This window comes from Mustela nigripes, chromosome 13, assembly GCF_022355385.1.
Source record: "Mustela nigripes isolate SB6536 chromosome 13, MUSNIG.SB6536, whole genome shotgun sequence".
NCBI classification, from domain to species: domain Eukaryota; kingdom Metazoa; phylum Chordata; class Mammalia; order Carnivora; family Mustelidae; genus Mustela; species Mustela nigripes.
Genome location: NC_081569.1, coordinates 9,470,283 through 9,487,385, shown reverse-complemented (window position 1 = coordinate 9,487,385; position 17,103 = coordinate 9,470,283). Strand labels below are relative to the sequence as shown.

Sequence of the window (17,103 nt, the reverse complement as noted above, 5' to 3'; positions counted from 1 at the left end):
TCATGCTCTTCAGATATGTGAACGTAATAGATACACTTCAGTCCTCACAGAATTTACAGTCTAACAGTTCCCAAAAGGATTTGAGGTAGTCCCTAAAAGAATCACAAAGCTCATAACAAGTGAAGCTGGTCTTCCTTTCATGTGATTGCAAAGCCTGTGGTCTTGCCTCCCAAAGCAGTGCCTCCCATCCTGCATTGGAGCTTCGCCTCTTTATCTTGGTGTAGTTGACATGTGACCCACTTGCCAACTTTGAATATCTCCCCATGGTGTCATGGTTTGTTGTGTCCTGGGTTAGGAATAAGATCTGACCAGGTGTGGTTGCACTTGACCTGCTGGGTTCTCCTCCCTAGGCATTGTGCACGCACATGTCCCATTGTTCACACGGGGCAGGCTCAGGGAGTTGGAGGAGATCTTGATCTGCATGTAGTGGGTGAGGCATGCTGGGTTAGATCGGGAAAGGAGACCAGGTATCTGTTCAGGAAAGAAAGGCGTTTGTCTTTCTTGTTTTATGCTTTCTTGTAATCATCTGGCTGTAATGATCAGATGACGACAGGAGGATATGACAGGTAAAGGGAGCCACAGGGCCAAATAGTGACATAGGCAGTAAGAGTGAGGCTTCAGCTGTGTCTTCTTGACCTGCCAGTGGTTTGGTATGATCCAAGTGAGGGTTTGAGGAGAGGTTCTGAAGTCAGAGCAGGCTGGAGAGGGAGGCAAGGGCTAGGTCATGGAAGGCCTTGTGTGCCAGGAACTGAAGAGACAATGCTCAGGAGTTCGGATGTGATCCTGTTGGCCATCTATGAGTTTTGGGTCAGTAACCTGATCAGATTGTAGTTGGTAGACTTCTGTGCCTTCTTTTGGGTGCTGGGCTGGCCTAGAAACCTGGAGACCCAATTTCTTGGTTGACTTCAGAGGAAAACCAAGAGAACTGACTGAGGAGTAATCAAGGACACTAGATGAGTAAGTGTGCAGGGTGGGTGAGGGCAGAAGTCAGGCTGGTAGATTTAAGTTATAGAATGTCTCTCCCCACTTCAGTCGTCTGCTCTGTGGGATGGGGAGAGGGAGAGAGGGAAGGAGGGGTGGGGAGCTAGAGAGACTGATTTATCCGATCCTCTGCATTCAGTTCCTTCAGTAAATCTCCCTCAAGAATTAATAAAAATCCTTACATTCTCTTTATTTTAACCAGATCGCTGGTCTTGTCAGCAAGAGGGAGACTGTCTCTTTAAGTGTTGGCCTGATTATTCTAGCTGTTCCAGAGAGTTGTGAAACATTTGTGGGAGGGCAAGGGTATTTTTCTTTCGTTCTTTTTTAAGCCACCAGCCAACACCCTCTGACCAATTTAGTTTTGCTTATTAACAAGAATATATGGAGAGGCCTGGGTTTGTACATTGAAACAAAAAGCTCGTTTACTCTTAAAGTTTTCAAAAATTCTGTTTTAAGGAACACTTGCCATTAAGGAAACCGTACAAAATTTTCTGTAATTTGATTCCTTTCCTAGCTGAAGTTTCCAGATTCTTCCCCATTGGGGAGAATAGTCTCTAAAACCACTCCATACCAAGAACTCAACCAAGAGCTCATCAGGTTTATTGAGCGCCATCTACTGGTGTTGTGTTAATGAACCAAAAAGGCAGTGCTTGGAAACCTTTAAGAATTTGTATGTATCTTAGTGTTGCGAAATTACGAAGCTGGAAAACAGTATGAATTTTTGTTAGTAGTAGTAGTAGTAGCAGTAGTATTTAAAATAATAGTTTTGTGTTCGCATTGGAAAGGGGGATGCTTTTGGCTGGACTATAAGTTGTGCGATTAAAGATGAAGAAGGCAGGTTATAGGGATTTCACTGACCCATACCTTTATCTAGCAAAAGGTTAGTCTGGTGGAAACAAAAATTAAGTTTGAATGTCAAATAAAATTGTTAAATATTTTCTAGGACTGATATCAGTCAGATTTCATTCCATGTATATGGAATGAATTTAGTTTATGCCAAAAGCCAATACATTTCTCAGTGGATTTCTGTTTATGTTCCTTGAGGTACTTTGGGGCACCTTTTAAGGAAAGCTTTATACACAGTTTTATAAACAGATAGCTTTGCTGTCCAGTCTGGAATGTAGGCTTTCTTATGAGGGGAATGGAGAATATCTGAATATTTTTCCACTTAAGAGAGATAAGGGTAAAGCCCCTTGGTTAAATAAATAGGGATGATGCCACTGTGTTCTTTTCTTGTCACTGGTCCTTTTGAGCCTTAGTTCTGTTTTTAGTGAATTTTTTTTTTTACATGTTTTTCTTGTTGGTTTATTTTTAAGGATCTCTGCCCTAAAAAGTTGACATAGCTAGATCATTAGATTTTAGATCTTTAATTTCTCATCCATTTGTTATTAAGTGTTTAAGTGAATTGAAAAGAGACAGATTGTTTATAGGAAGAGAATCCAGTTAGGAATTCATTTCATCCAACATTTACTGAGCACTTCAAGCGACCGTTTACACTTTTAGGTAATGATGTTGTATTGAATAAAATAAATATGCTTCCTGGCCTCATGAAGCTTACAGAATAGTTAGGGAGGAATCAGGGAAATATATAAATATGTATGTATGAATTTATACACACGCACACACACTTATGTACACATAAATATACATTGTGGATATTTATAAATAAATAAATATGCCAGATTGTAAAAAGTGCTATGAGGAAAAAAGTCAAGATGGACAAGGAGAGCTGTAGCAGAGGAGTTCATATTCTTGAAGATGGTCAGGGAGGACCTTACTAATGAGAGGACACTTGAAGAGTAATGATCATTAAGGCTGTATAAAAGTTGCTTGTCATTATCTTATTTGATCTTCCAACCGTGTGTAAGAAAGTTCGCAGGGCAGTAATGTTGTTAACCTTCCATGCTTCTCCTTGGTCTCTGGAGTACAAAGGCTGAAACCCATGGCACTCATGTCCTGTCTTCTGCTTGTGTGTTCCCTTTGCAGAAACTATGGCACGTGACTCCTCTGCTGGACCGTATTTGTGTAAAACGTGCAGGAATTGACCAGGCAGACAAAGGGTGAAGTCATTCCAAGGAGAGGGAACCATAGTGATTCTTTTAAAACACGAATCAAGATGACTTCACTCTTTTCAAAACCTTCCAGTGACTTAACATCACACAGAGGAAGTAAATCCAAACTCCACCCTCGTCTCCCATCCAGGGCTTATTTCCTGGCTGCTCCAGACGGGCCTCTTCTGCTGTTCCTTGTACGGGTTGATTTTACACCTGCCTGACACTTGTCATTCTCTTGACCTGGAACACGAGAAACTTGCCTCTTCTTTCAGGTTCCCCCTGAGATGGGACTTCCTGTAGTAGCCCTCCCTGACCGCCCTCTTCGAAACAGCCGCTCACCCCTGCTTCACACACACTTGAACCCTCTATTCTGTCCTGTCTTTGTAATGGAACTTTCCCCTGATGTTCCTTTTTATAATAGGTTTGCCCCTCCTGCTGAAGTGTAAACTCTGTGAGGCCAGGAGCCTTGTCTACTTCATGTTTATTTCTTACTTCTTAAGAGTGCTTGGCACATGTTTGATACTGTTGTCCTTTGGCTGACAAGCAAAATGGGCTCCTCCTGTTTATCTGTCAGGTCCGTAGCTATGAAGTGGCCAACTCTGATCTTACTGCTGAGCCCATATTTTTCCTACTTCACTGTTAGAGTAGCATGTTTCATTTAAGAAAGGTGAATGCACAAGAAAACTGAAGGTGTGTGCATGTGTAGGCACATGCTTTCTCGCTCTGTTTTGTAATGGTGTCAGTTGCCCAGAAAACAGTATGAGTTACTATGAGGAGATATTAAAAAACCAATGAAATTACACTGTCCAGTGATTAGGGTTTGGTATTTTTTTTTTTTTTTTCTTCTGCATGCCTCCTATTTTCTAGCTTGATGGCAGCATCAAACCTTTATGTTCATTCTTATCTTAGAGATGCTTGGGTACTACTTTGCCATGACTCTGCCTTATAAATGTGCCTCTTGTTTACCTAGAACACTCTAGTAAAGTAAGCAGCACGAATGTAACTCATGTGTCCTCCTATAATTAAAGTTTGTGGTGTTTTCCTTTTGAGTGAATTCCAGTGTACAGAGGCCAGTGTACAGAGAGCACTTCAGGTTGCTTCCAAGGATGGAAATACAAGACCAGTCTTTCTTTGAGCTCTGCTGATATATGTTATTTTGTTAGCTTCATTGTATTCAGTGCTTAGAAGCTCTCAGATCTGACCACTGCTTCCTGAATGATTTCGGATTTCGTTTGTAGCCTCTTTCACCTCCTCCTACACATCATCCCTGTCCACTTGTTGCAGCTGTCATCTCTTCCAAACAAGAGTATGGAGTCAGGCAAGAGAGGATTCTCACTGTGGCTCCTTGCAGTGGCCAGGGTTTGAGATGGCTCCGTGGGAAGCCTTCCTCCCCTGACTCAGCTGAGCATAGCATCCAGAGCCGCCTCTGCTTCCTGCAGTATCTGGTCCTTGCTTGTCCTGCACTGCATCTTACAGAGCTGTAATCGTTGCATTTTGTGTTTCTTTCTTCCTTAAAAAGATGTTGAGCCCCAAGAGAGCAAGAGCTGTGTTGTCTCAGTATCTGCTGTAGTACCTCACCCAAGTGCCAAGCTGGTGTTTAGTTAACTGAAGAAAGGGCTGAGCAAAACAAGCTTAGTATTTTTGCTTATTTGTAACATTTTAAGTTTTGGGTTTTTTTTTTTGTTTTTCTTTTTTTTTTTTTAAAGAAGGACGAATATTTGTGGTTCAACCCACAAACATCGATAGAGCACTTTCTGTGTATCAGGCCCTTTGAAGGGATGTTGAATGTACAAAGAGATGAACTACATCTACCAGTTTCTTCTTAAATGGCTTCGCTTTCGGAATATATGTTCCTGCAAAAGATGGTCTATGTTGAGCCTTGAGCAGCATTGGACATAGCCATATCTCCATAGGAGCTTTCTTGATCATTCCCTTCAAGGCAGAGTTGGGGCATCCATTTCCTCTGCCCCTAGAGACACCAATTATATCACTTATCGTACAGCATTCTGTCTCTGGGTATGTCTGTCTAGGCTTCTGGAGGGCAGACACCAGGAAGTATTTATAACTCTAGAACCTGGTTTATAAGAGAGACAAAATATGTTGAACAGAAGTCCCTGCGTGCTTGTTTAGCACGAATGGATGAATGACTTTGGGCTGTGCTTATGAGAACAGAACAGAAAGCAAGGTAACAAACAAATTCGTATTAATTATGTTTGTACTAATTCACTTATCTGCTTGATGAACTGGAACAGAAATTTTATACTAGTGGTAAAACACAAAGGTGTATATATATGCTAAAGGGAGGTTTTTAAAATTTTTGTCTTTATGTAGGCTTCACACTCAGTGTGGAGCCCAACCTGAGGCTGCGAGCTCACGACCTAAAATCAAGACCTGGGCTGAGATCGAGTCTGACACTTAACCGACTGAGCCACCCGGGCACCTCTAAAGGGAATTTTTAAAATAATAAAATATTTTCAAACATTTCAAGGCTCATTTACATACCAGCATTAATGTCTAATATCATATTCATATTTTCAGATATTCATATTTCAGAAATAATCCTAATACTAATGGCTAACAGTCCTTTGTATATTTGATAGCAGTACGTTATTTGAAAGTCCATTAACTGTCATTCAGCCTAGCTATCTGCCAAATGAGTGTAGATTAACAGTTGTATTTTGCCTAGATTATATCATCTTCAAAGGCTTTTGTAGTTACTGAGGGTATCATGAACAACAAGATGGTTAAAATAGAAACCTGAAACATTTTAGCTGGTGGAAATGAATTGTATCATGAAGCTGGGAAATGATATTTGTTTTAGTTTATCAACTGAGCTCCCCGGAGGACTCGAGGAAATGCACGTTCTAAGTTTTTCACTGCAGAGGGCCCAGTCCGCCACTGCCATTAACAAAAAGCGATATGGTAGGTCTCATCATCTTTCTTGGTGGCACTGGAGTTTGGATCCTGTTTCTGGATTTTGAGGCACAGGGAAAGATAGATGAGTGGTACGTTGTGCAGAGGCCCATTTACGGCTGGGGTTTCACGCAGGCTGGAAGCAGCTCCTGAGTTCGCGGTGCTTTGGTCTCCCAGTCTGTCCTCCGTTGCCCACCCTGAGGATTGCTTGACATTCTTTCCTTTTCTTGTTGCATGGCCGGTCCTTGCTTCTCTCAGTGCCCTTCGTGCTTCTTTTTGATCCACCCTACTCTGATTTCGCCTTTTCTCTGGCTGGCCTTTCTTGTTTGTTCTGTTTCTCCGGATCAGTTTCCTCTTCCTGCCCTCCTGTGCAGAAGCACCAGGGCTGAGGCCTTGGCTCTCTGTGACACAGTGCGCCTGTGTTCAAGGGTGCCGGCTGACTCTCAGGTCCGCCTCGCCAGCCCAGAAGACCTCCTCTGACAGCCTCATCTGCTTGCCACCTGCTGGATGTGTGTTATCTACTTTGCACCCTGCTGATATGTGAAACTTGACATTTAAAGCGTATCGCCCTCTTTATCACAAATCATTCCCCTAGCCCACCCCCACATTTTTACCTCTTTTCATGTTTACTGTCTTCCTCTCTTTGTCCAGCGCCCAGCCAGGCAGCCGCCGTATTTCATCAAATTACTTTCAACAGAATGCTTTTCTCACATATATTTCTTTTCAGATCGTGTTACTGCTACCATAGCGATTTTAAGCTCTTTTTGCTTCCTTAAGTCATGTTTTTTTTAATGTTTTCCCCACGTGGTTTCCTCGCCTCTGTTCTTTTTCCTTCTTGAGGACTCTGCTGTGGGATAAAAAACCTTTCATGAACATTTGTGCTGTTAACACATCACCCTCTACCCCTCTCCCCAGAGTTTTCTTTCAGTCCAGAGCACAGAGGGCTCTATTTTTCTTCTTGCCTACCCAGGCCAAGTATGAATCATTTGGTTTGCCATTAACGTTCTCCATGAGCTGATCTCTGCCACCTTTATTCATTCGTGTAGTTGTTTAGAAACTCCTTGTGCTGGATCAGCGCTGTGTGAAGTACAGACAAGGATGGAGTTCTTGCTGTCCACAGGCTTCATGCAGGGACAAGAAATACGGATGGCTGACCCTTGAACGGCTTGAGTCCAGGCAGACATGGATTTCTTTTTCATTAAATATATTGGGAAGTTTTCTAGAGATTTGCTATAATTAAAAAAATAAAACAATAGACGAACAAATGTAGCCTAGAAGTACTGAAAAATTAAGAAATTGGGTATGTCATGAATGTGTACCATGTTGTCGATCCTAGTCTATTTTATCATTTACTACCATAACACGTGCACAAGTCTGTTATAAAAAGTTAACACAAACACCTAGAGTCTGTACATGGCACCGTTTTCAGTCAAGAGAAACGTAAATGAACATGAAAATGAATATCAAATCATAGTGGAATGAAATGAACTGTAGCAGAGTTTCATAGCCACTTCGGGTGCTCTGGCCTTAAGCTCAGCTGTTGCCAGTATCTGCCTAAAACTCCACCTGAGGGGCGCCTGAGGCACACCATCCCATCACCACACCAGCAGCCGGGCTCTCCAGGGAATTGCACACGGCAGTAAAAAGTCCTCTCTGGTGGGTCTCATAGAAGTAGTTAAGCTTTCGGGGCATCCACAGTTCTTTGGGTTTTTGACTGGAGCAGGTGCCCCCACCCCCCACGTTGTTCAGGGGTCAACTAATCACACGGTAGGATTAGATACCACTTTTGGTTGTCGTTGGCTCTTAGCCGTTTTCAGCCTGGCACACATCTGCAGCCTTTCTGGATCTTTCATGGCATTGACAGTTTGGAAGAATACAGTAATCCCTTCGTTTCTTCAAAAGAGTATTTCTTATTTTTATTTTTCTGATGTTCCCTTGTGTCTAGACGCATTCTTGGCCGGAGTACTATGTAGGTCCTGTTGTGTCCTTCTCAGAGTATGCCTTCCGGAGGCGCACAGTGTTCATCTGTCTTTATTGGGAGATTACTTTGATTACCTGGTCAAAGTATTGGTAGATTTCTTCACTGAATAAATACTACATTTTTTCTTCCTTGCCACTACTAAGTAGTCTATGGGGAGATCCTTGTAGACAATGTACACATCTTCTTCCTCTTGAGAATTTCTCCGTAGATTGATAATTGATCATTTTTGCTAGAAGCAATTTTTACCAGTATGGTTGCAAAGTGATTACTTCCCCACTCTAGCCCTCTCTCTACTGGTCAGCCTTTCATTCTGTCATCTGCAGGAATTCTCCCTTCCCTGTTTAATTCATTGACCTATACTAGTATAGACTCCGGACTTCCCATTCCTTAATTATTTATAGTTTGTTACTGTTTTTCATTGTTTTGGTTTTCAAATTGTCCCAGATTTGGCCAGAGGAAGCCACTTCAGTGTGCAACATGTCCCCATCTTTGTTTCTTTTCTTCTTCTTTTTTGAGCACTTCCTTATTTTCTGTCAAAAACAAGATGTTCCAGGATCCTCTTGTACATACCCTGACTATAGGCCTGGAAATAGCCTTTCTTGGAGTAGCTTTGGTTCATTTTAATAGACAATGGTGTTTAGTGACCAAGAGCTGAGCATTAGAAAGCTCATTGCTCCTGGGTGGCTCTCTGTTGTGTGAGCCTTTAATGAAATTGAAGACCAGCAGCTTGATTTTCCAAGGGAGAGACTGTTGATTTCAGACTATGGAAAAACTGTAGGTGACTATAAACCTTTGGTTGCTTTAGGAAATGATTGGGCAAAGTGGCTTATCAACTGCCTATTTTATTTATTTTTTTTAAAGATTTTTATTTATTTATTTGATAGACAGAGATCACAAGTAGGCAGAGAAGCAGGCAGAGGGAGAGGAGGAAGCAGACTCCCCACTGAGCAGAGAGCCTGATGCGGGGCTCAATCCTAGGACCCTGGGATCATGACCTGAGCCGAAGGCAGAGGCTTTAACCCACTGAGCCACCCAGGCGCCCCTCAACTGCCTATTTTAAAGGAGAAAATGAAGCTAATGGCGTGAATGCAAATAAGTGTCTGAATTGTACAAGGACTCACTTTAGAAATTACTTCCTTGGTACTATAATCATTTGCCACCTGTGGAAAGATAGTACGTGAATGTTCAGTATTTACATTGCATTATTTACCTCCTCTCACTTTCCCCATATGAACATTAAGTGTACATCTTGTTATTCGGGCAAACTGGGAAATCGATTTGGGAAGGCCTATAAACTCCTTTAAGATTCTCAAACAAAAGGCAACTGTTGTTGCAAGTCATAATTCTGGAAGCCTGAATATCTTTACTAAATATACTAAATATAAATATACTTATATATATATATAAATGTACTAAATAGAAATATCTTTACTAAACATACATATACATATGTCTGCAGGATGCAGAAAACATCTTTAGAAATGTAATTTAATTTTACACCTTTTAACTTTGAGTATTTGCTTACATAAATTATTTGAGAAATTGTCCCTTAGAAATTTTTTATTTTTTGAAATAATTTCAAATTTATAGAAAAATTATAAGAATAGTTTACATTAAACCCAGATTCACTGTAATATCCTGCCATATTTGCTTAATTGTTGTCTTGTTTTTTGAAAGTTGCAGACATCATGCTCCTTTACCCCAGATACTTCATTGTGTATTTCCTAAGAACAAGGATATACTCTTCTAGAACCACACAGCACAATGACAGGAAACCAGGAGTTTTAACATTGATACGTTAAATCTGTAAGCCTCCCTCAAATGTTGCGGGTTGTCGCAATAATATCCTTAATAGCAATTTGTTTTACCACTCAGCTTCCAACCCAGAATGATGTGTTGCATTAGTGGGCAAGTTTCTTTAGTCTGGAGTGGTACCTCAGTCTTTGTGTCTCCTCAGTAACATTTTGGCAGAGTACTGGCCAGTTTTGTTTTTTTTTTTTTTTTTGGAAGGCCTCTCAACTTAGGTCTGTGTGATGTCTTCCTATGACTAGAGTGAGGTATTGCATTTTTGTTGGGGATGCTGCAAGTGATGTTTGTCCTCAGCAGGTGGCATCAGGTGTGGGGCGCTGGTTTGTTTCATTATTCATCATGTTACCTTTTTTGATCACTTGATTCAGATGGTATCTAAGAGGTTTCTAGCTTTCCCTTTGTAATTTACAAGGAAGCAGACTATTTAAAAAACAAGGATTTTTTTCTTTTAAAAATAAACCATCTGTATTTGAAAATGCTAGAGTGGTGCCTGAGTGGCTCAGTTGGTTAAGTGTCTGATTCTTGATTTTGGCTCATGTTATGATCTCAGGGTTTTGGGATTGAGCCCTATGTTGGGTCTCCCACTTAGTTGGGGGTCTGCTGGAGATTTTCTGTCTGCCCATGTGCATGCACTCTATCTCTCACAAATACATCTTAAAATATATATATAAAAAAACGTAAGTGTGAAGTACATTAAAATTGACCTCAGCCACCATCTAGGAGTAGGTACCTGCTGTTAAAATTTTGGTGTTTTTCTTTCTTTTCAAATGTGTGTTTTGAGCACCTGCTTCTTCCTATCCCAGACTAAGGGGATATTATGATGTATATAAAAGGTGGGGGTTACATTCTGACAAATAATAATATTATTTCTTTATTGAGATAGAAATGATATAAAATATATTCGTTTTAGGTGTACAAATGATTTAATATATGTATCTGTTACAAAACGATTACTATCGTGAGTTTACTTAACATCCATCACCACATATAGTTACAATTTTTTTCTGGTGATAAGAACTTTTAAGATTTACTCTGTTTGCAACTTGCAGATATATGATACGGTATATTAACTGTAGTCACCTTGTTATATGTCACATCTGTTCTCTGTTACATCTGCATTACAGTCATTAGAATTATTTATTGAACATATGTCCCATGCAGTGCTGTAGGTATTTCACTTTCTTTTTTTTTTTTTTTTTTTTTTTTAAAGATTTGTTTATTTGAGAGAGAGGGAAAGAGTGTGCCTGTGTCGGGAATGGGCAGAGGGGGAGGGAGAGGTAGACAGATCTCAGGCGGATCCACAGTGAGCACAGAGCCTGACATAGGGCTCTCAGGACCCGGAGATCATGACCTGATCCAAAACCAAGAGTCAGATGCTCAAGCAGCTGAGCCACCCAGGGGCCCCCTGGTGCTTCACTTTTATCAGTTACTTAATTCTTTTTTTTTTTTTTTAATTTCTTTCATTTACTTAATTCTTTTTTTTTTTTTTTTTAAGATTTTATTTATTTATTTGACAGAGATCACAAGTAGATGGAGAGGCAGGTAGAGAGAGAGAGGGAAGCAGGCTCCCTGCTGAGCAGAGAGCCCGATGCGGGACTCGATCCCAGGACCCTGAGATCATGACTTGAGCCGAAGGCAGTGGCTTAACCCACTGAGCCACCCAGGCGCCCCTCAGTTACTTAATTCTTAAACAACCTTTGGGGTAAGTATGATTGTCCTCACTTCCAGCCGAAAATTTAACATAACAAAGAGGGTAAACAGGAAGCAATGTCCCATGCTGTGATTCAGGCAGAGACCATCCCTTTGCCCACTGCAGTATGTTAATAAGTTAAAAGCCACATTTGAAAGTTAGAAAATTGATTGACTTAAGGTGTGGTGATGATACTGATCTTTCCTGAGCAGAATTCTGGCAGCATTGTTATCTGTGGGCCTGGGTTGCTTTGTACTTGGCGCTGGTTTTCCCGGATGGCCAGTCCTCCACTCTCCTTCTCATAAGCAGTCATCTGTCTAGATCGGGCCTGCCGTGGCATATCCTTGCCTTCTCTTTGGAAATTCCCTCGCTTTCCCTCTCTCCCATTCTGCTAATCTATTCTCAATGATGTGATGGTTGAAAAGAAAAAAGAAAAACCCTGATTTGTAGCATTTGCTGATTTCAGTGGTGTAAATACTGCTATTATTGATTTTAGGCTGGCAGTGCCACATCACTGAATGCAGGGCTGGACAGGGGTGTGTGCTGGGGGAAATGTGCACACCATCGCTGTAATTTCAGAGAAAATAGATGTAAGCCTCGAGATTTTAGGTACCAGGGAAGTGTGATAAAATAATTAAAAAGTGATGAGTTTTAAGTATTTATTAATCTGTTGTTTATATAATTTATTTAATTCTGCGCTTAGTTAATTTTTTAATAATGGCTGTGTTTAACAAGTGGCTTGCAGAATTCCTAAAAATATAGTCATGGGCTCTCACGAGCCTGTACAAGTCATCGCCAGTTTACCATGGCAGTTACCTTGCTGCTGATGGGGTCCACCGCCAGAAACCTTATGTCTGACACTGTCTGGCCATCTGAGACATCAGTGCTGGCCCTTCTTTGACCACTCCTCCCACAGAACTTCCTTACTGTCTCATTCCCCTCAACTTCAGCTAACATCTTCCCTGTTTCCAAGGCCTTGTTCCTTTCCCACACTGTAATTCACTTTCTCCCTTCGCTCTGATGCTTTTCCGTTGCCCATTCCTTTTTCCCCTGATCAAGATACTGTCCCTGGTTTAAGGAAGACCTCAGGCATAACTCATATCTTGGGGCATGGAGAGTCTGCATGATGTTGGGCAAGATGTTGGGTCTCACGTGGAGAGAAAATCCTTGTTCTACAAAAGGAAGATCAGTTCTTTGAATTCCAGGTTAGAAACCTGAGAAACAAAAATTGTGTTTTTGTCATTAATAAATATGTGAAAGTGATTATAGCACCATTAATATATATATCTACTATATACATGAGTTAAAGAAGGGGAGAATTGGGACCACAACTGCCATTTAAAATTTTGTTTTTCTGATGGGCATTAAGGAGAGCATGTGATGTGATGTGATGAGCACTGGGTGTTATACGCAGCTAGTGAACATTACATTGAACATTACATCAAAAACTAATGAGGATGTACTATATATTGGCTAACTGAATTTAAATAAAAATAAAATTTAAAGAACAAATAAAATTCTGGTTTTGGGGTGGCAAGTAAGTTACTTATTGTGGCATTTAGGGCTACAGTGCATTCATATCTTGGGGATCCCCTATACCTACAAAATAGGGCCATTATAAATTGTCATCTGTCAGCAAAAATAATCAGGACTCTGACCATCCTGTGAGGTTCAAGGATATATCTCTTCAGTTTACTGGAGAAGTGGAGATACAGATGCGCCTCTTCCTGGGGCTTTAATCAAGAATGTGTCTGGAAAATTGCCCTTGTTAATAGTTCATCTATTGTCCTTTTAGATGTGCTACAGACTTATTAACTGGGCAGCCAGATTGACCTATGTGTTCATTCCATGGGATGTGTCCTTCCCAGGAGCAGGGAAATCATGTACCAGAATATTCCTCAGGGAAGCTGTGGTTCCAGCAATCACCTCAACAAAAACTCTTGCGTAGATCTGTTTTTCAGTCACCTCTGCTCTAGCTTAGTCTTGTGAGTGTCTGCAGGGCCTCTCGGTGCCCCATACTGGTGTGGGGACACCGGGGTCTTGGAGCTGATGCGCGGTGAGAGTGTGGATCCTTTGCTCCCAGGGACTTGCAGAGGGCACTCCTTCAGGGAAAAAAAGGTACTTTCGTGCCAGGTGCCTTTTTAATCTGAATTTCAAGTAGTTTTGAGGTGAGCGAGGCTTCTGTGTTCCCATCTATTTAGTATTTTGGGTAGTTTGACTTAACATTAAAAAAACTGTTGAAGCTTTGTGAGCAGTTTAAAGCTTATTTCCTTTTGTCTTGGGAGTGAAGAAAGAAGTTGGTGTCTAACGCTTTGTTAAAAGGATTTAAATTGTCCCATAACCCCCTCTTCTGCCCTCAGTTAAAAGAAGGTCCCAGATACCACTTAATATCTTGGGCACAGAGTCTTCTAGCAAGATACTGGTTCTCACATCTTCAGAGGAAATCCCTGATCTTGAGAAAGGAAACACAGTCTTAGAATTCCTTTTCTTTTCCCCCTGTAGAAGTAGTCCACACTGTGAGTAATGCAGGCCGACAGGGCACACGGTCTCAGTGGGAACTGCTTAGCTCCGCTGTGGCTTATTATAGTGCAAAAGGAGCCACGGACCACGTATAAACAAGTGAGCCTGGCTGGTTCCAAGAAGATTTTATGTACAGACACTGAAATTCAAATGTCATGTCATTTTCACAGGTTAAAAGATATTTGTCTTTTGATTTTTTTTTTTTCCCCAAACCACTTTAGAAGTATAAAAACCTTTCTTAGCTTTGAGCCATACACAAACAGGCCGAGAGCTGGATTGCCCCCACAGATTAGTTTGCCAACCTGTGCTCTGAAGGATGAAACTTTAGAGCTTTCTCTCACACACTTTTTCCCCTCCTCATGTTATAATGGTATTTCAATACCTTGAGAAATTTATTCTTCTCATGTGCTGCAGACATTTTAGCTGGTTGTGGTTTATCATCACAAAGGGTATTAAATATTTTGCCAGCCTAAGCTTTTCAAAATGTTTCCAAGATAGGGACTTACACATGAGTCTCAGTTATAATTCTCAAAAGAGTGACTGCAGCCCGTGATAATTCTGTTTTACCAACTGTGCTGTTCCTTGTGGTAGGATGCTTTGGAACTTTCCAGTTCAGCATTTGCAGGAAGTCACAGCTTTATTTGTAGCTCATTCTGAATTCTTATCTGTTGCATTGAACAGATGTGGGCCCCTACCATGTACAGGGCACTGCACAAAGCACTGGGGATCAGTGAAGAGATGGCCATTTGGGACTTTGGGAAATACTTTGAACTCTGTTTCCAGAATCCACGTTTTGGACCATTGCTTAAGTTTGATGTTGTGATTTTTGGTTTTCAGTGTTGAATAAAAATATTACCTGCTGCTCTGTAATGCTGCTGGGCCTAATAAATTTTGGCCACAGGGTGGCATGGTTTTCTCAAAGGCTTCATTGTTGCCAAAATGGAAAAGAAAAAAAAAAAAAAAAAGCTCTAAGGAAGGAGCTTTCTTGCTCCTATTTAATGCTAAAGCAGCCTGGCTTTTTGTAGATTGGTTTTTCCATAGTGCATTATTCTCTTTTTCCTTTTTTTTAAATAGTGCATTATTAAGATTTAGATGTTACTAAACCTGGTGCTTTTAAAATCTTTTGTTTATGGTGCCAACATGAATTGTCTAATGTTTATGATTGAGAGAGTAGTAGTTAGGTCTGTATTTTGTAGAATATATTTAATTTAGACACTAACCTCAAAAAAAGAAAGAACATGTAAAAACTAGAAAGAATATTTGCGAATTAACAACAGTTATCATCTCAGCAGTTGCAAAGTCATGGACAAAGGTACTGATACAAGGTTTTTGTCTAATTCCAGGATTTGATGGAGAGGTAGCTAAAGAAGAGTAGGGATTCCAGAGGGTCAGGAAACACATAACCGGAAAAGTGATTGTCCTGTCCTTGTAGAGTAAGAATATTATCATAGACTGAGAGCTGAATGTGTTCCAAGAGTGTTCATATATTAGCTGCAGGAAGAGGAGGTATTGTCTCCATTAATATAGTCAGGGACAGTGGGGTTTAGAGCATTTAAGTGAAGTCTTTGTAGGTTTGACTGGAGCCCAAGTGTATGCTCTTTGCACCCTGCCACTTCCGGGCTAGCTCATCGGAGACTCTCCTTGTTGGAGAATAGGGGGATTTGGCAGCGATTTGTAGGATGTCGGACTGAGAGTTATTGCTACCACTGGAACACAGCTCAAGGGCACGTTCAGGCTGTAAGGATGTAACTAACTGTTTAATAATGCCTCCACCATCCTCTTGGCCTTATTTTTGGATTCTTTTGGATTTCTTTTTTACCTGTTCGTCAAGTAAATATCCAGACCAACTATTACCTTCTTAGTTTACTCATTTGTCCAGCCACCTCCACTAAAACCCTAAGCTTTAAGGACTACAGAGATCTTATTTTCAGATCATTTTGTATTCTCAGTGCCTACAGTACTTCCTGGCATGTAAGTGCTCAGGGTTTATATTTGTATAACCTCCTCGAATGGGACCCAGTTTGGATGAGACATTTGATTTTTTTCTTGAATTTAAAGTTTCGTGAAGATGGACTTTCAAGGGGAACCTGACTCTCTCTTTCCTTTCCAAGGGCGATTGTGTGGTTACCGTGTTGCTGGCTGAAGAGGACAAAGTTGAAGATGATGTAGTTTTTTACTTGGTATTTTCGGGTTCCACCCTCCATCACTGCACAAGTACTCGGAAGGTCAGCGCTGATACTCTGGAGACCATTGCTCCTGGTAAGTGTTGGGCGGAGTCTTCACTGGCCTTTCCTGGTTCATGCACACTTTTGTTCTGTGTGGTCAATGTGGAGTGAGAAGAATGAATCAGGGCGATAGAATTCTTGTCAAATCTTTATGTTAACAATGCATTAGAATAAAGCATTCTGTTTATATTTGCTTGTTCCACAAAAATCTGAGCCTCACTAGAAATTAGTGAAATAAAATGGTGTCATAAGTTTAAAAGTAAAAATCAGGATCAACAAAAATATTAATAAAAATCAGGATCGGCAAAAATATTAATTTATGAGAACGTTGAGATTTGGGGAGAACTAAAACAGGTGGAAGATACACGTTCTACTGTGGTTCCCATGGTGCGACTGCAGATTTGAATTCTGCATATCATAGTGGCAAAAGTAAAGGTAAAGCACAGTTAATGAGTACTTAATCACTATTGTAATTATAGGTTTAACAATTAAAAGGGGAAGATAGGTAGTTATTAAAAATGCTTTACAAAAGTCATGAAATCATTGCTACGTCCACGAGAAATGGCTCCCAAGATAATGGCTATCCCTTGACCTGTCTGTCCCAGCACCTGAAGGTGTATTGATTTGTGTTTGGAGGTGAGCTGCTTTCCTTCATTGATCTGGCTTCGAAGTTAACAGTTGACCAGTTTTCATCAGGATACAAAGTAGGGTGAACTTAGGGGGAGCGCCTAAAAAGTGCTGAGCTAACTGTTTTCTTTTAGAGAACACAGTGGATTTACTTCTTACTAAACCATTTCCTTTTACCAGTGTTTTTACAGAACACTGATTCCACTGTGTTGAATAGACCGTGTGAAAAATTATTAGTTTATGAAGCACTTGTAATATCTAGTCTTGCTGGTATTGGTTCAGATTGCTGTGCCAGTTGATACA

At 40.7% G+C, this 17,103-nt stretch overlaps 1 protein-coding gene across 7 annotated transcripts in view; it reads left to right on the top strand.

The window, feature by feature from the left end:
• AKAP13 (A-kinase anchoring protein 13) overlaps positions 1-17,103 on the top strand; it is a 322,148-nt gene that overhangs the window by 100,928 nt on the left and 204,117 nt on the right. For all 7 annotated transcript variants that reach the window (XM_059371621.1, XM_059371619.1, XM_059371618.1 and 4 more), the window contains exon 3: positions 16,060-16,207. In XM_059371621.1, coding sequence (XP_059227604.1) covers positions 16,060-16,207 — 148 coding nt within the window. The remainder of the gene's footprint in view (positions 1-16,059; positions 16,208-17,103) is intronic.